Source organism: Manis pentadactyla, chromosome 1 (genome assembly GCF_030020395.1).
Source record: "Manis pentadactyla isolate mManPen7 chromosome 1, mManPen7.hap1, whole genome shotgun sequence".
In the NCBI taxonomy this organism is placed as follows: domain Eukaryota; kingdom Metazoa; phylum Chordata; class Mammalia; order Pholidota; family Manidae; genus Manis; species Manis pentadactyla.
In genome coordinates this window covers 191,865,989-191,892,924 of record NC_080019.1, presented here as the reverse complement: position 1 = coordinate 191,892,924, position 26,936 = coordinate 191,865,989, and the positions used below count along the sequence as shown (strand labels likewise).

The following is a 26,936-nucleotide window of genomic DNA, read 5'->3' as shown; positions in this document are numbered from 1 at the left end:
AGTGACATAGGAAAACTGCACAGAATCTGATCAATGAAAAAATCTTCTGAGAATGATTTGACAAGCACATGCTAAGTTGGAGACATTTCTACGGAAATCATTTGGCATTGTTCTCCAGAGTTCAAAACGTAAAGTTCCATTATAGTCTACATGCAACCTGCGACTCCTAATATAATTACAGAAATATGATTTTTATAGCAGGAAGATGGCAAATATTCATTATGTTTTGATGTTCTGTCTTTCTCAATACTGACCTGTTTGATACCAATAATTTAGTAAATGCCCACAGGATGCTAGGTTCTGTAAAGGTTGCAAAAGGCAACAGTGACGTGTCATTTGCCGTGTCTCAGGTCCTGGGGCCTGTGGTCATTTGCAGAGAGTAAACCAGCGAGTGAAGAATATGGAGCTCACTCACTCAACAGCTCAGGAACCTTTTCTTTCTCCTAGACTTGCATTGTTCAAGGATGGTGATGGGACATAGAATCACACTGGCAAGGAGTAGAGAAGTTATGATAATAAACAAGAGTCTCATTTTTAAGAACTGAGTTCACAATTTTTTTTTCATAAGAAGGACTCAGAAAAGTGATAGAGCAATATTCCTGGGGTTTTTTAATTTCACCTTGTAGTTCTACTCTAAAGAAAATAGGCAGCCGATTCCTTCACTTCAGAGACACCGTCCTAGAAAAGATTACATTTTTTTCCAGGATCTTCCAAGCATTGGTGAAATTCAAACTATTTGACGAGTAAGGGCTGAACACCAACCAATCAGAACAGATGTGTGGACACCACCCAATTGGAACATTGTATGCACACCAACCAATCAGAACAGATGTTGTGTGGACACCACCCAATCGGAATATTGTATGGACACCAACCAATCAGAACAGATGTTGTGTGGACACCAACCAATCAGAAGGAACACTTGCCACAGCCCCTCATGTGCTGGCTAATACCCCTGAGTCAGCTGCTAACTCATAGGAGGGGGTTCAGGGGAGAGGCTAAATGTGATTTAAGATCATAAAGATATCTTATAAACCATGGTAAGATAAGATTTGTCCACATGGATTGGATTTAGAAGCAGGAATGTTGAATGATGAAGAACATCACCATGATGAATTTACATCTTTTCACTTAGTAACTTTAAGGAATTCACTGAACTCTTACACTTGAAAAGCCAAAGTCTAATCTACCAATAGCATGGTTGAGCAGGGGGTCTCAGAGCAGTTGCTAATTACTAACCATCATAGAAACCTGTACCAACGAGTGCAGCATTCAACCAAACACTAGTCCTGGTTAAATACTAGGACTGGTTAATTCTGGGTTAAATATGAAGAGATGGGGTGGCTGTTGAAATACATTCACTGAGAACATCTACATGAGAAAAGAAGAATATTTGAAATAGGCAGCAATTTCATTCTTAATAACAACATTCATATCAACTTTAAATGGGGCAAATGTATAACAGTTAGACTAACATGAAGATGTGATTTGTTTTTACAGATTCCTCCTGATTTGCTTTTTAGAAAATGCCGAATTCCTAAACACTAAGATTCCTTAAACTACCACCTGAGTAATAAAGAATTAAGAAAGGCAATACAAGTTTCTTGGTGTTTTCTCTCTCATTTATTAAAGAACATGCTATACCCATTTCCAGGCTTTTCACAGCGTTTGTGCTCTGTGGGGCTCATCCCCAACAGAGCGTAATCCTCACCTCACTCACGTGAGGGCACAGAGCAAGACTGCTAAGGGAGCAGATGGAAGAGAATGTCTTCGTGTGAATAATCCAGTCAGGAGATATTTCACAATGTGCACGTCAGCTTTAGAACTTAACCTTATTTTTAACCTATGAGTTCTGACTTTCCAGACAATTTTACATTTCTCATTGATCCTCACTGTTATGCTCTTTCAGCACTGGTAATATACACTAATGTCTCCCATACATAAATACCATCTTCATGTGATTTAAGATAATAAAAACATTTTTAAAGTCATGGTAGGATGTAGATATTTATTGGATTAGCCAAGAGTGTCAAGTAAACAATTGCCATGTTGAGTTTGCAGCTTAATATTAAGTAATTTTGTAGAATTCACTGAAATCCGGAAACATGTGAAGAGTCAAAGTCTACCTTGGAAGCTGGGAAATCGATTCCCCGTCTCACCATAAACTATCTGTTCCGGTGACCCCAGTGTGGCTACTTCCAGGTGACACTGGCAGAGCTGGGGTCCAGCCTCAGACGGAGAGGAAGACAAGGCCATCGAGATGCAGGTCATCTTCACTATACTAAAGTCACATTCCTGACCTTCCTAGGACTGGCCACATTGAAGGAAACCTGTGGGCGACTTGCTGGGCCTGGCCAGTGGTCATCAGGTGTCTGGAAACAAAGGGAAAAGGGCTGATTTAATCCCTTGAGATCAGTGCAAAAGACACACTGGAGAAGAAGGCTCCATTCATCAGATGATGTGAACTGAGAGCCCAGCGAGGAACAAAAATGGCAATATATGGCCTTCCTTTATTGCATTATTTCCAAAAACATACACTCAAGTTGCCAAAGTTCAGGGCCTAAAGAGCAATCCAACTTGAAGAATCCGATCATTGCTTGTATGAAGACAATGACCACAAAGATGCACAATTTTGTTTTGTTTCTTTAACTTTCCAATGGCAGTGCCAGCTTTCATATAAAAATGTAACCTACTTCTAACCTTCTTTAAATCACACACCTTTCTTCCAAAGAAAAGGGGCAAACATGAGGAAGTGTCTCCACATAGACCACCCATCCATCCCCTTGGGCATGCACATTGCCGCCCACCAGGAATGCAGGCAGACGCTGCCACTCCTGCTGGGGAATGTAGTCCCCAGCAAGCCACTCACTCCTCTAGAGAGGCCAGTGCCCGCCTGAGACTACCGCCCTATTACAACAGCTGCAGCGTGTTTTCCTGACTCTCCTGAGACTGCCGCTCGGATTCCAGGGCACTGTAGATGTACTGGACATCTTCAATAATGTAACTGGGTACCGTGCATGACTTACAGCGCAATGGAACCTCAGGGAGCCGTGAGGACAGAGTCGTTCTGGCTCATGTCTTAGTTTGTTGACTCCCTGTCATGCAAGACAGGAGGGCCGGGGGGCGCTACCTCAGCCATACACTGAAGGGTCTGTGCTTCTGCTGTGAGAGCTTTCCTCTTGTTCTTTGCTCTTCGTTGTTCCTTCTGGGTCACCCCAAGTGCATTGCTGTTTTCTAAAGTTACAAGAGTTTATTTCTGTTTATCTCAAAAGGGGAGAGATCGATCAGTAGGGAAGACTTGATTCACACTGCAAGCGGTTCATATGCTCACCCTCCAAAATTTACAGACTCGGGAAAGAAAGAGACAGAGTTACCCAAAATAAACCACCAAGTTGACTGACAGTGAGTTGAAGCTTGGAAAGAGGAGAGGAAAGGAGGATGTTTTTAAAAACATTCACGGAGATGAAAAACATTTGCAAATCCTCTGGCTTCACAGGAAAATAAGAAGTGCTTGCCTTCCCTCTCACTGTAATTTTTAGTAAGAATGTATTTATTAGTTGTCCTAATGTGTTTTGTGAGCAGTTTATACCTCAGTTAGCTGTACTTTACCAACAGAAACTCTTATCTAAAGAATTATGTCAGTATTATATATTCTAACTGTGAATTCATCCAGGTGAGAAATAATCGGTGAAGAAAAGTGTCATGTTTTAGTATATATCAGTTTTGAAAATCAGGTTTTTTTTTTCCCTTCTGATCCCTCTTATAATTTAACACATGACCTGAGGTCTCTACAGCCTAAAATCCTATTTTCTTCATAGTAAATGCAGTGTGCCCACCTAGAACACGGGAAGTTTAAAAGTGTTGCCCAACTACGGTGCCGCGTGGGTTGTGGAGTATTTCAGGGTCAAGACTGCCGTGTGATCTTCATCCTAACACCCCACGAGCAGCTCAGATTCTCCTCTGGGCTCTGTGGCTGGCTGGGCACTGAGGTCAGGAAGTACAGCTCACTCCCCACGCACAGCTGTAAGAAAATCCCCAGAACTCAGAGACGGCGTTCCCTTAGAAACAGTGCTGTATGTGTCCATTGTTTTCACCCCAAACCACAAAACTATTTCCTCAATGCAGATCACCTAGGAACATAGTAAAAAATGCCCACTCTTTGGCCCAGCTTCCCAGAGATCCTGACCCCGAAAGCCCGGAAGAAGCTCAGGGCTTTGCATTCGAACAAGCGCCCAAAGTGTTCCTGGTACATCACTCTACTGAGAACTATGCCAAACCAGCAGGGTGCCAGGACGCACGTATGCGTCGGTGCAAGGGCACCTCCATGCTCAGCAAGCATTCTTTGGGATCCGAGCCACAGGAAACACATTGCCCATTTCTGCCAGTTGATGGCAGGTAAAAGGTGGTCCCATCTCTCAGCCCCTGGTAGAGTCCTGTGTTCGGGAGACCCTGGCTGGGGAGTGGGCTGCAGTGGGGATGAGCAAGGGAGGGAGCTCCAGGCAGCCAGCCAGGGCCTCTTCCCACAGTTTACAACCTGGCATCACCTGACGGACATGACCCATGTCAGCCATCACCACCCTTCAGCTTCTGACCATGGTGGCTGGCCTTCTGTGGGGCAAACCTTCAGGCCACAGCCTGTCCCCAACAACACTGGCCCTGAGATGAGCCCTCACCCCTTCTGAAGTTACCTGAGGACTGTCAGCAAGGAAGACATCACAAGAAAACCAGGGATCTGAAAAAAGAGGGTCCCCCCAACATTTCATCTTAATCTTTCCCATGGTGCATGTGGGCCTCTGGCATTCTTGGCCCTAATCAGAAGGTATCAAAGGGGCAAGAGCTACAGGGGCTGGTGCAGCAGCCAACAGTAGAAAAGCAGTTTTCTATCCCTTCCTAAAGTATGAAAATTCCAGTTTCCTGTTTTAGTAACTGTTGAGTGTAGGATGTAATTAAAACCATGCTTGATGAAGCGTGATGCAGATGCAACTTGCAGAGGGGACAGAGACGGGGACAGAGATGGAGACACAGAACTGCAGAACTCTGAGTGAGACTGCAAGTCGTGGCATCGAAGGCAGGGCTGAAAACAGAGGCATGGCCTGCTCCCCAGAGAGCTGTGCTCACCGTGAGCCAGGCGCACTCACACACTCCGGGGCTCCGTGGCCAGTCCCTCCTCTACTCGCAGGGGAGACCTCACAATTCCAGCAAGAGTCCAGGCGCCATCAACCCAAGAGGGGCCCTGTGCAACCCCCACCCAGTTAGTCAGCACAGGTACCATGAATGCCTTGAGACATGGAACAAATCATAATTATTGGATGTTTTCCTTCCAGTAAACCCCCACGTCCATCTTGCTAAGATAGCAAATAGCCCTGAGGCCCACCTGCCTAGACAGCCACCCCAAGTTGTTCTAAAAGACAAGATGTTCAAGCCACCTCTTCTGAACCAGGAGGTCCATAGGTGGGGACCAAGAATGTGGTCATCCCCAAGGCCATGCGGACATCTGTATGTAGCTCCTAGCCCTTCAGGCTTTCCTATCCTTGATCATGTTTGAACAGGAGACCTTAAGGAAAACCCAAGTGCCCGTGAACACACAGGAGTGACATGGCGATTTGACATGGGCTTGTTTACCTTTCTGCAATGATGCAAAATATGTTATTTTTATGTCTCACAGTCATCTCCTCTGGTCTATTCGTATATCTGGTCATGACTGGATTGTGATGACCAGCAAAGAGACCCTGTCTGCATGTACACGTGCCCCTTGAATCACCTTATTGTGCCAGCACAGCACTAGGAATTGAAGATTCCGCCCCTTAATGAATGACTGGCTAACGAGCACCCAGTCACACTGTGCTAGACCGTGTGTGTCATCAGTGGCCAGCCTCCAGTTAAGAGCTTCTAAAAATGCTGAGGGAAAGACAGACCACCGGCTGGGTAGATGAGAGGCCAGCATGAAGAGAAGAGACAGGAGCATCCTCAGCAGTCGCTGTTCTGTTGACAAAACCAAGATCACCGTGCTCTGACCTGCTGATGCAGAACAGCCACTCTGGCTGCTGCGGCACATGCCACGGCTCTGCAGGGAGGACATGCATCCGGCCCAACCAGCTCCACAGCAGTGAGACGGAAAAGGCTCTTGCTGAAGCCTGCTGACCTGCAGCTTGAAATCTCTGTTTAATCTACAGGCTACTCTACAAAATAGTGTTGTCTGTAGCCAACAACCCTGAACACTAACAAGCTGGCGCCCATGTGGACACCCCACAGCAGCATGGATGGCTCTGCGACAAACTGGATCCACACCGAGGCATGTGGAGAGAAGCACAGAATGAAAGGGCCAGTAACGGGGCTCTGTGCAGCTCTCAGCAGCCTCTCCTGGGCCTGTGCTGGCGGGCACCTTGACCTACCTCTACAAGCTGTGGCTGGGCTACTTGGGGGCTCCTGAGAGGCCAGGGGACCCCATGAGAAACTATGTCCTCTTTGGGCCAGGAGCATGGGAGGGAGCCGCCATGCTCCCAGGCCTGGCCCCCTCCTCCGCTGTCCACCTGTCCTTCCCTTCTGAAAGCGCTTCACGGGAAGCATAGCCCGGGCCACACCTCACATCCAGGCTCTCCAAATGGGCAGCTGCAGCTGGTGCTTGGGCCCGTACCTGCAATGGCACCCTTTGGTTCATGAGCAAAGACGGACCTCTTCGAAACTGTGTATGTCCTAAAGTCCCTCGCACTCTAAGTATAAAAATCTAACTATTTAAATAACCTCTCACCAGTTTGTAGCCCTGGACAAACAGCTCATCTTCAGCCTATGTGCTCCCTCGGGAGCCTCCTGCTCTGGGCCAGCACACACGCTGCCCAGCCTCCTCACAGACACTGCCAGAAACACAGGTGTGTTGCCAGCACCTTGAGGCCACTGTGCTTTTCCACTAACAGATTATTTAGCTGGTTATATGTTTAAGTAGCAGAAACTTCTTAAATTTCTCTCCCTGTGTGGTTTCCAAACACTCCAAGCTTAAGAAGCATGCACTCAGAGCTCTGAATGTCATTCTTCCCTTGTTCCTCATTCATTCATTCATACTTCACAGGGAATCATCTGACATGACCCTCTGCTTGATCTCCTCCTCACCTGCCCCATCTCCCCACCTCAGATGTGAACACTTGTGCTGGACTGGTGGAAAGACAGGAGACTGACAGAAAAAGGTGAGCACAGAAAAGCTCAGATGCAATGGTTGCCTTAAATGTGTTCTTGGGAGACCAGGCCTGGTGCTGGATGGGAGAGAGCCCCTACATCAGCCATGGCCCCCACTCAGGTCCAGTCATGGAGGTTTGAGAGAGAGCACCCTTCACAGCCTGGCCATTACTCCCTTTTGCTGGCCACCTCTTAGTCAAGAGATTGGCTCTTCAAAGGAAACCTGTTGCATCTCTAACACCATCCCTTGCAGAACAAGATTAAATGCATCAAAAGATACACGTGCCAAAGAGAGCAGCTTGGAGGGGAGGACATCTGCCTTTCCAGCCAGTCTTAGGAAGCAGCTTGTACTGGGAACTCACCATCTGTCACATAGGCCCACCTTTTGTGCTGCTGAGCTCACACGTCTTCCTGCCTGGCTACCTTGGTTGCCACTAATAGCATCACATAGGTTCTCTCAAGACACAGTTGAGCGTCAGTCAATGTTCCTCTTGCCCTCAAAGGCCTGGGAGGCACACATCACTGGCAAGATGTATGGATTGAGCTGAATCCCCACAGTAAGGAGGAATATTAGAGCCCGGAGCTGCCGGGAAACTCAAGTACCTACACCAAGAAGGAATGATGGGGCTGTGAACGCATCTGAGCTACAGCTCCTCAGGCCAACGGTGACCCCCGGGCAGAACAAGGCCAAGACCATCTGATCCCAGGTGCCATCAGGAACCCCATCTGGGAGTCTGGCTGTTACAAAAGCTGAAAGGGGACAACATCCACACTTACACTTATGGGGGCACCATCACAGAATCACATCGGAATACTTCTCATCTGAAGTTGCCTTTGTTCAGGCCAGAAAATGCTGCCAGCTACGTATATTTTGCCTACTATGACTTCAGATATAAAGAATCACATTTTTTGCATATAAACTCTAACTCATTCATGTGCGACAACCAGTGCTGACTCTGTGTCAGAAAATTAATAGATTATGTCCTCACAGTTCCTAATGGACTAGTTTCTTGAAGTTAATGTTCTGTGGAAGGGGGTGTGCCCGTCAAAATTGGCCAAACAACTAACAATGTTTACAATTTGTGCTTCTCCCTAGAACTCAGACTTTTATGCCCCACTGCACCCAACATCTCGATGTGGACATCCAACAGATGCCTCAAGATCTAGAAGCCCCCAGTTACACTTCTGATCTTTCCCCGCAAAGCCCACTCCACAGGCCAAGAGCTGCTTCCGACGGGTCCCAGCCCCGCCCCCTCCATGCTGACCGGTTCACGTGGAGCGGAGCAAAGGCCATGTCCTTCCACCACAAACTTAAAACAAGCCCCATTTTATAATCACCTACTGGAAGGCAAAGAGTTTTAAATGGGGAAGAAAAAAAAAGGCATAAAGGGGAAAAATGGTCTAAATCACCTGATGAGGTTGCCTACTGCTGTGTTGTTCTGAAACACTGGCTTCAGAGGACCTCGGAGGGAGGGAAGCAATGTCTGCAACAGAAGAATGACGTTGGAATATAATAAGTGGCAGAAACCAACCCACTTATTCTAACAGTTCTGATTTAGAAAGGAGTGCGTGGTACTCCTGGCATAAGGTCATCCTTAACCCCTTAACCATAAACAGGCTTGTTTTTCAAGTTCCCTTGAGATTACAGACTCAGAACTTCATCTTGCTAATGAAATAAAAATATGGCAAACAGACTGACAATCAGTTTCTTTCCTGACACATTAGTCCAATCCAGAAACAAGATAAATCCATAAGCTTTATGGCTTAATGCTAATCAAGGAAAATAAACACAGAACAAATGGGGCAAAAAAGAGACAGGGAGGTTTGGTTTTGGCCACAGTTTTGATCAAGCTACTTGATTAATTGCTCTAAATACAGATGAATGTATGTTTGCTCAGAGGGAATTTTGCAAGCTGTGGTCAGATTATGAAAGGCAACAGTCAATGCTTTGGGGGACTTTTTTTTGAAACATATACTTTGCAATGTACATGGGAAGCAGCAGAGTAACATGGGAGAATGGGGCTGCCAGGAATAGAATCCCAGTCCTGGTGAGAAAAAAAGGTTTCAGGCCTTTCAGCAAGAATTGATTAACAAAAAAGGTCTTTCCAAGGAATTTGCTTTGCCAGGCACCTTGCAAGGGCCATGTCTCCCTCTCCAACTGCTAAGGAGTCCTTTGAACACCTTTCTCTCTTCTCTGCCTTACAAAAGGATCTCAGTTCAAATCCTACCCCTGCTGCTAACTAGAGATCACCCCCCTCCCAGGACTGTATCCTCAAAAGGTAAGACATTAGGTGCCACAAAAAGACTTTCAAAACTGAGTTTAGTCTTTCAGCGTTCTCCCACACCCTGCAACATTAATTAAGAACATGTTTCCTACTAATTTTCAGTTTTAATTGAATTTTGGGGGGAAGTTACCCTCAATGGACTAACATGCCTCCTCACACACTTTTAAGAGAGAAACCTTTCACAAAAGAGAAAACGTGGGGAGAAAAACAGAAAAATTATTTTTTAAACTCTAAAATTTCCATCTCATTTTATCTTAAACTTTAGATAAATAGGTAGATTTTTACTGTTAATCTACTCCTAGAATACTTTTAGCTCTGGAATTTCTCCTTCTTCTAAAAATTACCCAAAATGTAATGACCGCTTACGGCCAATGGTCTGCCTGGGGAAGCTGGAGATGGGTCGGCCCCCCCTCTCCTGACAGCCCCTCTCCAGGACTTTCTCCTGCCCCACCGTCCACGCCCTTGTGGTTCTTGGCTCACCTGAGATGTATCCATAGTTTTCATTTCCACTTTTTGACTTTGTCTCAAAAGCTTCTTTGTCTGTCTTCACACTTGCAGATTTCCTAGAATCAGACCAATTTTAAAAAAACAAATGTTCATCAGCAATGGATGCTCAGTTCACAGTGTTCTGCCCAGAGTGCTCTTATACATCGAACCTACCACAGGCCACAGCTGGGTCACTGGCCTCTCAGGACAGACACTCATGGTCATGGGCACAACTGCGTGCTCACACACTCCCTTGACAGGGACACATGGAACTGGATCAGGACACTCCATGGAGTCCATTCCCCAGATATACTCAGTGCTCAGAAACCAGTGACCAAATAAAACAGTGTTGGCAAACTCTGACCCACCGGCCAAGCATGCCCACCACCTGTTTCTACCAATGAATCTTTATTGGAACACAGCCACACCAGTCAGCTCTCATATTGTCTATGGCTGCTTTCATGTTACGACAGCAGAGCTGAGGAGTTGTGACAGACAGCGTGTGGCCTGCAAAACCAAAAATATTCATTATCTGACCCTTGACAGAAATGTATGCCAACCCTTGAGATAAAACAAAAATTGGTGCAGCTTCCCAGGGGAAGGAAGTTTGGCAATGGATATCCAAAGGTTTAAAAATATTTATGCTCAACTGCTAAAAATTTATTATAGGGAAATAGTCAAAAGTATGTGCAAAGATTTACATGAAAGAATGTTCATCTGTGAGCTGTTTATAACAGCAAAAGCTGCAAACAACCCAGGCACCCAACCACAGGGGACCAATAAAATAAATGATAAGGCATCTCTAAAATGGAATTCCATGCCACCTGTAAAAATTTTTGCAGATGAGAATTCTCAAGCACTGCTGGTGGAAGTGTGAACTGCTACAGCCACTTTAAAAAAGTACGGCAATGTCATCTAAAGCTGAAATATGCCTACGCTATGACCCAGCTTTCACTAGTTGACATAAACCCAACCGAATACAAAACAGGAATGAGTATTTATGAACATGTCACCAAAAGATACATAATAGATTGCTTAGTGCAAAGGTATTCATAATGACCTCAACCTAAAGAGTATCCAAATGCCCATTTAAAGGAAAAATAAATTGCATATGTGCCCAGAATGTATCATTACATAATAATAAGCCATCTAAGCCTACAATCGACATCTGGGTCAATCTTACAGTGGGAAGCTGAAGAAGTGGGTATACACGATGGTTCCATTTACATAAGGTTTATATGAATCCAATCTCTGGGGGCATGGGGATAGATGTGAACTTTGAAGGGGCAGGCAACGACGTAACGGGGGTCTGAGGTGGAGTTTGGTGCACTGGTGGCCTTCCAATTCTGTATATTGCCAATCAATTCCCAGGCACATAACCTTTGTGAAGATTAATCATGCTGCACACCTCCAATTTGTGTACTTTTCTGTACTGAATGTTATATTTCAATAATATAATTTACTAAGCAAATGCAGCAAAATGTTGTAGGCAAATATTTGTTCACAGAAATAATATTCAGAATATTGCCAAATGAGAAGAGGAAGCTCTACAACAATTTTATCCAAATTTCATAAAATGCATGTGTGTGCTTCTGTGTGTATCTATGTGAACACACATGGTGACAGTATATACCTACTTAGATAACACTAATTACTCTGGACTATTGAGGTGATTTAAAAGTCATCTTTTAAAACTCTCCTTATTTTTAATTTGTTCTATAATAAACATGCATGGATTCTATAGAAAAAAAACGTTTGTTATTTTAATGCAGAAGTCTCCGAGCAGCTGGATGAGCATGGTTGGCACTGTGAGAGGGGAAAGCAGGATACGAGGGTCTCAGCGAGTTGCCCGTCTTTCCTCCCTGGGCCCAAGGTACTCGGATCTAAGTGTGAGAGCTGCACATAGACAGGTGTGCAGGCCTTGAGCAGATCCGCTCTCTAGATGAGGGATGAGGTGCTGGGCACCCTACTTCACTGCTCTGTGACCTTCAGATTCCTCAACCACAACACAGAAAAATAGCCTCAAGAAATAATTGCAAGAATTAAGTAAGGTGACAACCTGTCCCAGGTGTAGAGCGGTACCTGGCACATGTACAGCACTCTCCTGGCCACTGTGTGTGTGAGCACTGAATGTGCAGTAACTATTACTGCAGCTGTCGTCATTGTGGTGATTCTCTTCCTGTCACCCTGAATAGCTGTTGGTCACTGTCCTACTGACATTGCCTATGATCCCAAAGAATAGAAATGAAAGCCGTGCATAGTCAGTAACGGCGAACGGAGAGATTCAGGCTGCCACCTCGCTAGGGACAGCAATCAAGAGAAAGGCCGAAATCATTGTCGCAATCAGTTATCCTTCCTCTCCTCTTGCCCTCGGCCAGGCCCCAGAGGAGGTAAATTTTCAGATTGCTGCTTTGTAGTGTCCTCAGAGAAAGTGTAGCCACCTCTCCCAAACCATGTTACCAGCAGGGAGTGGCCAGGGTCACAGGGAGAACAGGTAGTATCTGTTACATGATGTCTATACACCTCTTCATTCATCACATGTGATCTAAACATATTTTCAAATTGCAGTGTTTCACAAATTAAAATTATCTAATAACATACTGAACACTAGATGAGGATTTGCTACAACACCCCCAACAAAACCACAGCTGTCTAAAAATCCTCCCCTTGGTGCATGTATAACTATGTAAACATTGCAGACATTTAAGCTGTTCGTTGTATTATCTTAAGTCCTTGACATAGTTACCGTAAAAGAGCTTGCAGCTACTTCTGGAAGGCCCTGGGAATGGCAGGGATGTCTCAGCCTCTCCCCCATCGGGGATACAAGCCACGAATGCTACCTAATTTGCCTTCCTGCTCAGTGTCATGTGCCTGAAGCCATCCAGCTGGTCTCACTGTTCCCCATCACCCCAGATAATTCCAGCAGGACCTCTGCCTGGTTCTTTAATGTCCTTGAAATGGTCCTCCAGTCCCCAGCCTTGACTCAAAGTAGGAGGGACAATGTCATGGTGCATAGTGTCCTCTTGTGGAAAGAGTTGCAAATGCCAGAAAGTGGAGTAGAAAATCTCCATTTTTCTGTGAACCAGAGCAAGCAAACATAGGCAGTATGTTACCCACCCATTTTATTCTACAACTAATTTTGCCATATGAGTTTGTGATTGGCATACATGTTTTTCAGGGTTGTCCATTTCTGGTATTTAATTTTGAGCACCATAATCCTAAAATCCCACTGTGTATGTGGCAGTGGTGGTGGGGCGGCTCTTCAGTTGTTTTTCACTTGTTTGCTTTTGTCTTTAGAAAACTGATGTCATTTCAAACTTACCTTATTTCACTTTGATAACTAGATTCTGCCAAAAAAAAAAAAAAGGAACAAAATTACATAAGCAAAATCAGGATAGTTATTCTGAAAATAAAATCTCATTGATTTATATAGCTCCCCTGATTTTAAACACTATCATTACTGAGTATTTGTGACCCACGGGATATTAAATTCTCCCACATCAAATTATTAGATGACCTCTAAGCATAAGGAATGTAGAATTCACTATTAACCTTCAAAATAATAAGTCCTACATATCCGAAATGTGGTAAATACCCAGTAAATATTTAGTGAATATGGAATTGGACTAGCAACATTATAAAGACTATATTCACACGAACAGGTACCCTGCATTCCCAATCCCTCCTGTCACTCATCAGTATTTACCATGTGCCAGCATCCTGCCAGCACTGTGCAACATATTATCTCATTTAATCATTTCAACAATCCAAGAGGTAGGTGTTAGTGTTGTCATATTTTTTAACAACTAGACACTGTTTTATTATTACTACCATGTTTTTAACAGATAAGAAATTATATTGTTCAAGCACTACATTTCCTTAATTCTAAGATACATTTTCAATCAATATGTACCAATTGTATCAACTCATATAGAGTTGTGTCCACCCCCCAAAAGCTGTCATTAAATTGCCAATGTTTCTAATCAATGGATTCTTAGACTGGAGCAAATATAGAACTTGAAAATAGGGGGTAACAGCACATATGAGTCCCCAACCATCTGTCTCAAAAGCCTGTGTTCTTTATAACTCTGCTTTCCTGTCTAGGCCTTCTATCCATTAACATCTTTAAAAAATACTTGTTTTCCTTATTTTTTAGATAATGTCCTCACTTATTTTCAGTTGTAATTACACCTGCCAACTCACACCCCAAACTGAACCTTGGAAGCAATCTTATCTGAATTGAAGGAGAGAGACTGTCTTGTTTCCCTCCAGGAATAGGGTAATGCTGCTCATATGCCCATAGGGCTGGGCTGCTGGAGATGGTCTCTGGGACCCTCTGCTCTAGCAGCCTGGACCCTAAGGCCTCCAGGCCATGCTGAGCAGGGTCCTCAGCCGTCCTCAGTCAGTCTCCAGTCATGGTCAGAGCTGAGAATTCTCCATGCACCAGCAAAGCAGAGTACCAGAAAATACTTTTGAAGATGCTTCATGTTTAATATTTTTAAGCATGGAAATAAGTACCATGATCTAGGGTTTGACTGGATCCTTTAGATTTATGTTGAGGAAAAGTGTTTGTCCATTGTGAGTTACATCTGATGCAGGTGGCCTTCATAAGTGGGTTGTCACAAGCCCTGTTCAGCCCTTACCTGTACCTGCTACAGACCAGAGGAATAAAAACAGCTCTCTCTTACATGGGCTTTTCATCTCAAAGGTAAATAAAGGATAAAACATAGGACAGATCACAGAAACATTTACTATGTTAATGTATTTAGTTCTCCAAACCAATCTACAGGACAATACTTACTCTCATGTTGTAAATGAGGAAGCTAAGGATCAGAGAATCACCTGCTGCATATCCTACCTGGGTCACCAACCATCCCAAACCTTCTCACCAGGATAGGGTGGACCAGTCAAAAGCATAAGAGAAGCAAAAGTCCTAATAACCAGAATGTTCTCAAATGATACCACAATAGCTAATGTTGAAAATAATAATCTGAAGGCACCAAACAATCCCAGTCGCTCCTGAAGTAAAATTAAACTTATCCAATGCTTTTCATTTAAAATCCAGTGTATTTTATTTGAGTAATCATCTATAGCATAAAATTATAATCACCTATAGCAAAAAAATTATAATATTATAGAGTAACTCTCAGGAAAAAAAAAATCCCATTTTTTGGGGTCAAACAGGAATTTACTACTTTTAATTTTCTGTTTCCTAAGGAATAAAGCTATATCACAGAATTAATTCCACAATCCCAAACTAAATACACAGGAGCTAAGGCTAGATCACAGCCTAGGTAAGGCCTGACCACGCACTCCGCTTGAGATACCTCATTAAGAAAGCTAGTCCACGTAAAAGAGTTGGTTAATATAATGTCTGGCATACACACAGAAAGTGCTGACCAAATGGCACTTTGAAATAATAAAATTCAAAATGCAATTAAATGATTTTTAAGAAAAATAATTTAACTGTAGAAAATATTCAAACAGGAGTAAGTGAAGATTTTACAAGAGAAAAAGATAAGGATGGACACAGGCGTCCAACACTTGGAAAGTCGAGAGCCACCCACATGACAAAGACCCTCTGGCTCCTGAAGCCACAGACTGCCCGACTCTGGGACAAGCCCACCCCAGTGCTAATGAGCCCCAGTGTTTAGCCTGATCCCCAAACAAGATGACTGCTTTCATATATCTTGGAGTATCTCCAAAGACCTCTTTCAGAAGGAATGTGTAATTATTTTTATTAATTTTCTTTGTACTATTTTTGTTGACATAAGACCTTATTTGTCCTTCTAACACTACATCAACATTCCCCTAAAGGAGATTTGGAATGATACAAAATAGGAAATAATTGTTCTACAGGCTCAGATAGGTAGGTATTATTCTAGAAAAAAAGTAGCAGCTAAATGGCAGATTGCAATAGGCCTCCATCCTTGCAAATAAGCCCAGAACTCAAGTAGTCAGTGTCTTTGGTGAGAAAGTATGAAGCTCTCAGGAGTCCTGGGTGGGGGGCACATCAGACACCAAAGGAGTGTCTTCCTTCCTAAGAAATCCTTTCCTTCCCTGTGTATTTCACCCATCTCCTTTCAAGGACTCTAGAAGCCAGTGAATCTTTGGAAAGAGCTATTGAACTAGTGAACTTCAATTACTGGCACCCAAAGTTCAAATATATATACAAATCTATATGAGCAAAAAAATTACCTTTATTCTCTCTCCTGGAGACACAACAGCAGCAAAATATTATAATCAGAACAAGTATCAGGATGAAAAGCAATGAAAAGGATACTGCAAGGAGAATAATGGCCCAGGTAGGCAAGGATGTACCTGGTTTATCAATACTGCCTATAAGGTTGAAAGGAGAAAAAAAAATTTTTAGTGATGCTTGCCGCTGTCTGGGGCACATAATCACTGATCCTGCCACACTATAAATTAGATATGTTTTCCAATAATATTGTAGCTATCCAGCCTGCTCTGGCTAGGCTTCCCTTCTGTGTGCTTAAATACTCAGGCCTACAGTATCTTGCATTACAATTCTTATTGCAGCAGATAAATCCCCACTTAGTTACACAGTCCAAGTATTCCTCGGTTAACACCCCTACTGCTCCTGAGAGATAGATAAGGCCATGCTGGGCAAGGAATTTAGTCGACAAATACTTCTTAGGCAGTGACTACTGGGTGACACTGAAGACTGACATTTCGTTCTCACGTCCATGACCCCAACACCAATGAAAGTCCAGAGCCCAAAGGAAATCAGGGCAAAATGAAACAGAGTCACTTTAGGGAGCTTCATGCAGCCCTTCACTCCAGGGCCACCCTGGCCCTGCCCACAGAGGTCAGTCCACAGCTAGTAATTGCTTTTTCCACAGCTCTTGGGAAACGAGCCTCTTCAGGGCCCACCTTGCCCTCTTGTTCTGTGCAGTGGCCATGGGGTGAGAGAAAAGAATAAAGCGAGGAAGTACAGGCAGGGAAGGAGCAGGCAGGAAGAAGGGGAGGGAAGAGAAGAATAACCTGTTTTTATTTTTTTACAGCCAAGTCTTGGCCAGAGCCATCCAACACAGTTCATGCAGTTATCTAAATTCACATTTAAATTAATTAAAATTACATACAATTAAATATTCAGTGCTTCAGTCAGACTAGCCACATTTCAAGTGTTCAGCTGCCACGGATGTAGAACGTTGCCTTCCTCATGGAAAGTCTTGCTGGACAGCGCTGCCCGGCCACAGACTCAGGGGACCTGCACTGACTTTCCAGAGACGGCCCTCGGCCGGCGCTGACTCCCCACCACTGAACCACGCTGAAGTGCTTACTTAGGGTTTTCCTTGAAAAATGACCTTGAAATCACAGTCTGCTATTCCTGTGTCAAAGTTAAATGCTCAGAATAGGTTGTGGGAATGGTTAGAGACGATCGCTAAGACCCTGGGGTCTACAATCATTCATCGCCTGGACGCTGACTCGTGGGGCTTCATGTCAGTGGAACCATGAAATCTCACGGCCGCTGTTTACCTGTGCACCCTTTGGCCTCTGGCTCATCAGTACGGATGCTGCCCCAGCAGACCGCCCAGCCTCTCGGGAGATGCATACTGAAGTGCTGAGAAGGCTGCCCGGTCTGCCTTGTGAGGTCGAGATGGCTGGGGTCACTCTAATTCAGTCTGATGGACTTTTAACAAATTGACGTTTGCAAATATTAGAAGCTTTCATAATAAGGGAGCCAGCTGGGGTTAAACATTAAGGTCTGACTCAAGATTCAAGAGATAGGCTTGAAATTCATACTGGAAAAAGTCAACAAGTGCGTTCACTTGCTCAAACAGACCCTATCAGGAGCATCTCCTGCTGCTACCAGCAGGCTGAGCTTCTGTCAACAGTGTTGGCATGACAACCTCTCCTCTGATCAGCGGAGAAACTGCTGCCCATCCCCAGGCAGGGCCTGTTTAAAGGAAGGGAGGGGCCACCTCGCTAGGTTAGCAACCAAAACAGGAGAGAAGCAAGTGATATTATGATCTTGCACTCTCACCCCTAAATTCAACCACCAAGTTCATCAAACTGATGCCTGCACTCACCTAAAGCCCCAAACTCACAGTAACGCAGCACCGCACCAGGGACCGCATGGGTCATTCTTTGCCTCTATGGCCACACTCCCCTGGGGGTGCATCTCCCACAGAGCTGCACACCTAGGAAGGATTTACACTCCACCTCTACTCCAGTGCAGCCCAAAGGAAAATGTGGCATGTATGGGGAGGCATAATTTGGTACTGGAGCTGCACAGAAGAATGTTCTTATTTTTAATAAGAATGTTTAATTTATCATTTATGATGTACATATGTATACACACATGCATATATATTATGGATATTTTTGCTTAGCATGAAGCAAATTTTTTAATGAGTACACTTAACAGTGGATTGAAAGAAAAATAAATAATAGTCCTATATTGATAAATCAAAAAACAGTAACAGTGAACAGAAAGCATGGAATCCTGGAATGAGCTCATCCATAATCTAACCCCTTCATCATGCAGATAAGACACTTGGGACAAAGGGCGTCCATAAGCCAGACAAGGGTGCTCAGAACAGGGAAACCCCAGGCGCGCGGACTCATGTCTGCCCACTCTGCTGCTCCAATCTAGAATAATCCTGCTGAGGATGATACAGCCCAGGTCTCATGGGAAACAGAGAGTCTAGGGAGACGTGCTCCCTGACGTGCACCTTCGTGGGGTGTGAGCATGGTGGCTCAAGGTGAAGGGCAGCACTGCTGGAGAAGTAAGTGTCTAGGTAACTGCCTGAGGCCCCACACAGTGACTAAGGAAGGTCATCCAAGTTTACCACCGGCCTCCTGTCTACGTTCCTTCACACCCCTGTGTGCACATTAGGGCTGCCTTACTGACTTCACTGTGTAACTTCCATCTCAGCTTCAAGATTGCTCTTTTTCCATCTGTGAAGGAAAGGAAAATTGTTTTTCCCCCATGCTTTCTCAGGAATGCTCAGTTTTCTAAGAGCACAGAGAAGTTATTGAAAACAGCCGGACTGATACAAAAAGTCACCACCAGCAGTGCCGACTAGAAGGGACCCAGGACTTCTCTGAAACAATGAAATAAATGATAATAATCATTCACTCTCCTGTCCTGTTTAAGCTGAAGTCCTTTAGGCATTTCAACTGCTTACTTCTCACACTAACAGCAATAATAACACTTAAGTGTTATTATTATCTCAGTTTTACAAATAGGAAAACTGAGGCACAGAGAGGTTAAGTCACTGGCCCAAAGTCACACAGCGAGTAAGTAGGCAAGCTGGGATCTGATCCCAGGCCGTCTGGTGTCCAGGTCTGTGTGGATACTAGTTGGGTCAGCGGGTAGGGCTTTTGAGATTTTCCAGTTCAGCAGTCCCCAATCCTCACTGCCCAGCAGAGTCATCTGGGAGCTTTCTTTCAAAATGCCAGTTCCCAGGCTCCACACAAATCGATTAAGCCATCGGCTCTGGGTCAGGGCCTGAGCATCAGCATATGTGTTAAAACTCCCCGGAGACTGGCAGGCAGCCAGGAAAGAGACCGTCTGCCTGTTTTTCTCCCCCTCGTTTCACAAGCAAGAAAACTGAGCCTGGAAGGTCGGTGACTTCCCAAAGTCACACAGCTAGTGCCAGCTCTACGACCCAGGACTGTCACTGCCACCACTCTTGTCTTCCTGCAAAATTGTCACTTCTCACAAAACTGAGACTATAACCAGGAATTGCTACATTCTGCAAGGTACTCAGATGCCCTACAAACATTGCGTGGTATCACAGTTCACAGCCTAGTGACAAGCATGCAGACACAATGCAGACAGGCACGCAGAGGGTTGGTGGTGCTTTTCTCCAGGCGGGCATGAGAGGGGCTGTCAGCTTCCAGCTGTATGTCTTCCCTAATGTATGTCTGCAAGGCCTGAAGTTTGCATTACTTCCAGAATCAAGAAAATCGGTTCTTTAAAAAATATTAGCATTAGCCCTTTCAATAGGCTTTTCTTTCAAGAATCAGTTGGTGCTTTGTCCAACTTTTCGGCTTGAAATAATGCTTCCTAAATTGCCATAGGCATCCATCTTTCTGGGATTATTCCAGAAATGAACACAGGTTCCTTGCACTGTTAGGCAATGGGTGGCAGGACTGGTGTTTATCTGGTTCCTGAAGGAGCCTGCATAGGCTGAGCTTCGTTCGCCCTGGGCTCTCTGCAAACCTGGCTGTGCTCCTGGAAGCCACCTAGCCAGCAGCGCCACCAGCCTGAGGCTAACATGAGGTCTTCAGCTACTAAAACTTGCATAAAACACACAATATTCAGCCAGCCACCAGCTGCTCTGGATCTTGATGAATAATTGAGAAACAAATTACCCTTTTCCAAATGAGTCCCATAAAGTAAGACTCATTGCAACACACCCACTGAGCTTTCCTCTTTGAGGCTGTCGGAACTCCAGCTGCCATAATTAAGGCCGCTCACTTCACTAGCCCTACTCTAAGAAGCATTCAGCTGAATTAAACCTGATCAAGGGAAATTAAGTGCCCCTTGCCCTTCCCCTACAAAAGAAAAACTTTGCAGGCGAGCGAATCTCTCAAATCCATTTCTACGGGCACCATCAATCAGACCAGAGCTCCTTGCTGCATCACTACCTTGTTAAGATGTGTGGTTCCAAGAGTCAATTTCATTCCATTTGGTGCTAATGGAACTTTTTTCCATCCTCCCTCTGAAAGCTTGGACCATACTTTATCATCTTTAAATAGCTTTAAAGCAAGTTGAGTTGGCCCCTTGGAGAAATGGCTGATTCTGGGCCAGAACAGGGGAAACACAAAGGGGGTTTGGAACATTGTACTGGGCCTAATGCCCAAAAATTAATAGGATATGTCGAAAGGACACCAGAGCCAGCTGGAAGGGGCTCCCCATTGGCCAAATTGGGAGCAATCTGAGCATCAAAGTGAATAATGATGGGAGCAAAGCATAATGTACTGAATAATAATGAGTCCGTTCTAAATTGTTATTTTAAAAAAGGGAGAAAAGGAGTGGAAGTCTCTTCTTTACAGTTATGCCAACTAATAAATATAGAAAAATGACTGAACCAGTGACAGAAAAAATATGATAGGAAAAAAATCATTCTTTTACAACCACTATAGAAGTAATTGATTCAGGCAATTATTTATTGATGAATTCAAAAGTTATTAGGGAAAAGATGCTCAAGAAACAAGATGTTCACACGGTGTCCATAGATAACAAACTATTATTTACAAAGGCAAAAAGGTACCTTTACTATGGAGAAATCCAGGGACCACCCTTTAACCAAATGACCAAACTTACCACCAAAAGAGAGAAACTGGCATCATGTGCCCACATGACATTACCCATGCTTTGCCAGAATTATTTAATCTGAATCAAAGTATGTTGGAAAAACTCTGACAAATTCAAGTTGAAGGACATCTTGCAAAAATGGTCTGGAACTTCAAAATGTTTATTTCAGGTGAGACAAAAAAGGTGGAGGAACCAGTGAAGATTAAAGGAGACTAAAGATCTGACAAGCACAGGCAAGGCAGGGTCTTTGACTGGATACTGGTTTGGGGAAAAAATAGCGGTAGAGGATAACTGGGAAAGCTTGAATATGGGCTGCATATTATGGAACAGTATTGCATCCATGTTCAAGTTCCTGACTGCCAACTACAGAGGATTAGGTCAAACGCCTTTGTTCTTATGATGTACATGCTGAGGTATTTAGGGCTTAAGTATCACAACATCTCTAACAAACCCTCAAATACTTCAGGAAAAAAATGCTGAGAGGCAAAGATGACAGAACGATACCATTCACTGTACCTGGGTGAAGGTGCATGGACATTCATTGTACTAGTCTTGCAATTTTTCTAAAGGTTTTTAATTGTTCAAAATAATAAGATGGAGAAAGAAAAGCAAGCTAGGTTTGAATTCTAGCTTCGTCTTATATAGTCTTGGTAGGGAATAAGCTAAATTCCCTTGAGATTAATAAGCTAAAAAAATTAATCTTGATTTAAAATCAAAAAACACAGATTTCTCTGTCTTTTACCCTCAAAAGCATTGATATTTTCCAAAACCACATCAGAGATGTGGCAGTCCTGGGTCCCATTCCTGGTAGCAGCAACCAGCAGGAGCTAGTATGGCTGCTCGGTGTGGATGGGATGTGCTGTGTGGTTCCTGGTGGCCCCTCCACTCCGTCTTCCGCCTGACACGGTATTCACTCATGCTTTTGTTTTGTTGTCCACCTGACCTCTGGGGGCATCTGACTTGGACACAAGAGGCAATCCCTGCAGGGCAAAGCCCAGAGTCATTGCTGCTGCCCACAGGTTAGGCTTGGAAAGGCCTTTGCAGGGTCACACAGACATCATCTCTGAGGGGTGAATTGCATCCCCCAATATCCTTATGTTAAAATAATAATCCCCAGTACCTCAGAATGTGACCTTACTTGGAAATAAAGTATTGTAGATGTAATTTCATTGAGGTAAGGTCTGGAAGCTTATCTGGATCAGCTTCTAATCTAATGTGACCAGTGTCCTTATACTACGGAAATTTGGAGACAGGCAAGCACATGTGAAGAACAGCAAGTGACAGCAAAGGCAGAGTTCAGGGGGTGCCTCCACAAGCCGAGAAAACACCAAAGGTCACCAGCCTACCGCCAGAGCTGGGAGAAAGCCTGGGGCAGCCTCTACCCTCACAGCTCGGAAGGAACCAGCACTGCCCACACCTTGGCCTCAGGCATCCAGCCCCCAGAACCGTGGGAGGATGCACTTCTGTTTCAGGCCGTCCACTGTGCACCACTTGATTCTAGCAGCCCTGGACCCTCCTGAACCCTCCAGGTGGCCGCCCACACCGTGGAGGGCAGAGCTGACAGGCAAGCAGGGCCACCGCGGTTTACTCGCAGTCCAGACGTGGGCAGATTCCAGACCTCACCGTAGCCCTGTCACCTCACCTTTATAGCAGAAATAATAACGGCACCCACTCATCGGGCTCTGGCACCAGTTAATTTGGTGAATATCCAAGAAGCACCTGAAACAGTCTTTCCATAGCAAGTGCAATAGAGTGCTGTTTTTTATTGTTCAACATCATCATTATCATTATTAATCTTGCTTTGGTTGTGGCTTTGTTTTGAACTTCCAAAAATCTTGAGTAAAGGTGTTTTCATAATGGATGGAACTTAGCACCAAGAGAGAAGCCGTCCTGGCCCCCTGGGCCCTGCTCTGCCTCGCCCAGCTGTGCAACCTGAAATAGAGCACAGCACTTCCACCGACCCCCTTCCTTCCCTCTTACGTGAAATGAAGGTGTTGAAGCGAATCTCCAGTGCCTGACCCTGGGTTTTCTAGTCGGCCCAGGCTGACCCAGGGCTCCAGCAGGTTCTGTGGGCCCTGGGAAGGTGTGTGCTCAGCATTTTTTGGCCAAGGACCCAACAGTAGATTCTTGATGATCTAAACTTTAAACTTACATCATTTAGCTGAGTTCTTTAAAAATATATAGACTTGGTATTTTCAAATGCACTGTGGGTTTGCTAGGTAAAAAATGAAACATCGTAATTGCACTAAGATTGGAAGAAATCCAAAATGACCTAACACCCTCCTCAAATACTGGAAGAAGTTGCTTCCTGTTGGCCCAGGGGATGGGATCAAAACCGAACAATAGATGAAAGCTAGGGGAAAACGTTGAATTCAAGTATTTATCTCTGAACTTGATGCTGTTTTGTGATGATAATTGTCAAGGTTCTTAATGGTCTTTGTGTGTAAGTAGGAAAGAGAAATACTTGAAGGCAGAATTTAAAAAGCAAGTGAAATTACAGGGTCATTAGGCTGTAGCTGCATGTAATTTGCCTCCATTACCACCCCTACCTGAAATCAAGGTCACCCAAGGATTGCCCTGAGCATTGTTGATCAAGTAGCACAGCACATAAAATCTAAGCATGCAGTAATCATGACTTGATATAAAGCAAAAGGTCTTCACTTACCCAAGGGAGGCTGAACCACAGTAAGATTTACAGTTACGGACTTGTGGGTGTGCAGCCCTGTCATGTTAGCCACGCAAGTCAAAGTCCCATTGCCCTGGGGCGTGAGGGTCAGGATGCTCACTGCACCTTGAAGGTCGTCGGGCTCAGGAACAGAATAATAGCTTGAATGGCTGGCCTGGACACCGACCTCCCAGAAAATATCTGGGAGCGGGGACCAGCCCACTGCACAGCAATTCACATTACAAGGTTCATCCTCAGTGACTATAAGGCTGCCACCAGGGATGTGCAGCGCCCCCATGACTGAAGAAGAAAAGAGAAACATTCGGAAGCAATGGTCATGTCTCTTGGTTCCGCGTTTTCTTTCATTTTTCCTTCAAATCACATTTCATGAGAGTTTTCTTCCCAAACCCAAATTGGCTGGATCTGTATCAAGAGCCTTAAGTCAAGTTTTATCTGTGTCTTTATTTACGCCTGCCAGATTCATAGAAGGTGAGGTTGCTCACCAGGAGAAACATAATTCCAGAGAAAATGAATAGATAACAATCAGGATCCCAGGGAATATAAATAATATGGGGAAGACAGAGCAGGTGAGCCTGCCATAGTCTGCTACACAATCCCTGATGGAGAGTTGCAAAGTTGCCCTGGGCTGCCTGGCAGTCAAAGCAAAAAGTGAAATAACCTTACATTCCTCTCACTGTAAAGAGGATACATCTCATTGTCTCATAGGAAGCAAGTTTCTCCTGGTCTTTGGTCAGTCAGATTCATTTTAATAATTTTGGGGGTCACACATTTTTTAAAATAATGCTGTATGGTATTGTCTTAATATATTTTTCTAGTTACAAATGACCTCAAAATCTAATCTGATCTAATTAGAGAAATAATTGCCAGTGTTCACACCATAAATAACTCTTCTGAAAATAACGCTGGTGTGTGCCCATAGTACTAACATCACCTGAGGACTGGCTCTGATAAAAACAACGCCATAGTGAAATACGTAAACACTGAGATGTTCAAATTAAAATATCCTCAAATTCCCTGCTGTGTAATATAATGGAAAGAACACTAGGTTGAGGGTCAACACCTCTGTTCCCTACCTTGGCTTTCTCCCAGAATCCCCATCACCTGGAGCAGTCACTGACATGGTCAGGACCTCTGTTTTCCTCCGTGCCAAATGAAATGATTTGACAAGATCAGAAGTTTTCAAACATTTTGGTTTCAGTACCTTTTTGCAGCCTTAAAAATCACTGAGAACTCCAAAGTCCTTTTGTTTATGTGGGTTTTCTCTATCAATATTTACATGTTTGAAATTAGAATTAAATATTTTTTTCAGAATAACAGTGATAACCCATTACAGTCTAGAAAATGCTGGTTCACTGAGTTTTGTGCAGTGGAAAACTCCCTGTGCACTCATGAGACAGGGACTGGGAAAGGCAACTAACAGCTTAGTACGATAATGAAAACAGTTGCGACCTCACAGACCATGCTGACAGGGTCTAGGGGATGCCTGGCAGTTCCCAGACTGGGCTGAACTGATCTGCTCTGAAGCTCTTCTTACCCTGAATTAAGATTTTCAATTGCTCCTTTCCTGAATAGACTCTCACAGTAAGCAAAGCACCTTCACTAATTCAAGGATTACAGTTGATCCTTGAACAATGCAGGGCCAACCCCCCTGCACAGTGGAAAATCTGTGTATAACTTTTGATTTCCCAAAAACTTAACTGCTGTAGCCTACTGTTGACCAGAAGCCTTACCAATAACATAAACGGTTTATGTTATTAACACATGTTTTGTAAGTTACATGTGTAACATACTATATTCTTATAATAAAGTAAGCTGAGAGAAGAAAACATTTTTACAAAGGGATGCAAATCTCCAAAAAATTTTCCAATATATTTATTGGGAAAAAATCTGTGCCTGAGTAGAACTGCACAGTTTGAATCTGTGTTTCTCAAGGGTCAACTGTACTATAAATGCAACAATAAGAGGAAAACAGATTTGTCCCTTAAGACTAAAGAGTTTTGTGTTCGTTCTATTTTGTTCTTTCACTCTTTTGTTCGCTGGAGAGATTTCAGATGACAGGAACTGGGAGGACAGGTATTGTCTCAGTTAATAACAGAAAACCCTAAACTCAAGTCCTAGTGGCCCTTGGAACACAAGAGGTCTAGAGTTAGGTGTGATTGATTGGTGGGTTGGCCAATGGACAAATGCAGCAATATGAAACATTTCCTTTTCTGAATATATTACAATTCAATTTTTACCATTGGCTTTCACAAAAGTTATGCAGTAGCATGACAAACAGTTTACATAGGGTGATGACTAGAATATTCACATAGATTTTGGGTGAATATGGAGTTAGATAAGCTTTCATTATTTTTCTTGTTAATACAGGAGGGGTAAATTTTTTAGAAAAGCAATCTCTGGGTGATTCACATTCAAAATAAATGGAATGCTTCCTTTTTTTTCAAGATTCTTTTTCTCTTTCAAAAGACCCTAGTGCTCAGAGAACTTTTATTCCACTAAGAACAAAGAGCCACTCAGACCAATGAAATCAGGGTAAAAATACCAAGTTGTGTGCATTCCTTCCACATGACCTCGGGGAAGACTTTGGCTTCCCTACACACTTGTTCTTCCATCTGTATTGAATCCCAAAGCCTCAGTGATCACCAACATGTCAGTCTACATGTTGGGGTGTTTAGACAACCTTATAGATGCGTAGCTTTGGGAAAAGATGCTATAAAACCACATGGACTGAGGAATTCAGAATGCCGTGAGCATAGCAATAGTTAGGCCTTTGATCCTGTTTCCTGGATCCAGGGCTGCCCTCCTCCGGTCCTGCTTCCCAATTCTGCCTATCATCTACAGACCTTTGGGGCACATCTCAAATGACTCCAAGGAGTCATCCCTGAAGGCTTTGCTGATTCCCTCATCTCCCTTCCCAATTTGAACACGAGCTTGTCTCCCTCCCATCGCACTTGTCAGCATCTAAATTGCACCACTGTTATTCATGCACTTGCCCATCCACTCTTCTTGCAAGGTTCTT

At 44.0% G+C, this 26,936-nt stretch overlaps 1 protein-coding gene across 12 annotated transcripts in view; it reads right to left on the bottom strand.

The window, feature by feature from the left end:
* Positions 1 to 1,609: 1,609 nt before the first annotated feature.
* Positions 1,610 to 26,936, bottom strand: part of IGSF5 (immunoglobulin superfamily member 5) — a 57,029-nt gene continuing 31,702 nt past the window's right edge. The window contains exons 4-10 of one of the 12 annotated variants that reach the window (XR_005027486.2): positions 23,897 to 24,196; positions 16,137 to 16,277; positions 13,261 to 13,285; positions 9,933 to 10,015; positions 8,578 to 8,651; positions 7,775 to 7,917; positions 1,610 to 2,372 (exon numbers count right to left, since the gene is read on the bottom strand). Coding sequence is in view for 10 of the 12 variants with exons in the window: in XM_036899268.2 (XP_036755163.2) it covers positions 2,277 to 2,372; positions 8,578 to 8,651; positions 9,933 to 10,015; positions 13,261 to 13,285; positions 16,137 to 16,277; positions 23,897 to 24,196 (719 nt within the window). In the remaining 2 variants the exon portion in view is untranslated. Of the gene's footprint in view, positions 2,373 to 7,774; positions 7,918 to 8,577; positions 8,652 to 9,932; positions 10,016 to 12,234; positions 12,484 to 13,260; positions 13,286 to 16,136; positions 16,278 to 23,050; positions 23,307 to 23,896; positions 24,197 to 26,936 lie in introns of those variants that run through there. The other 11 variants (XR_005027487.2, XM_036899268.2, XM_036899272.2 and 8 more) reach the window with 11 other exon arrangements.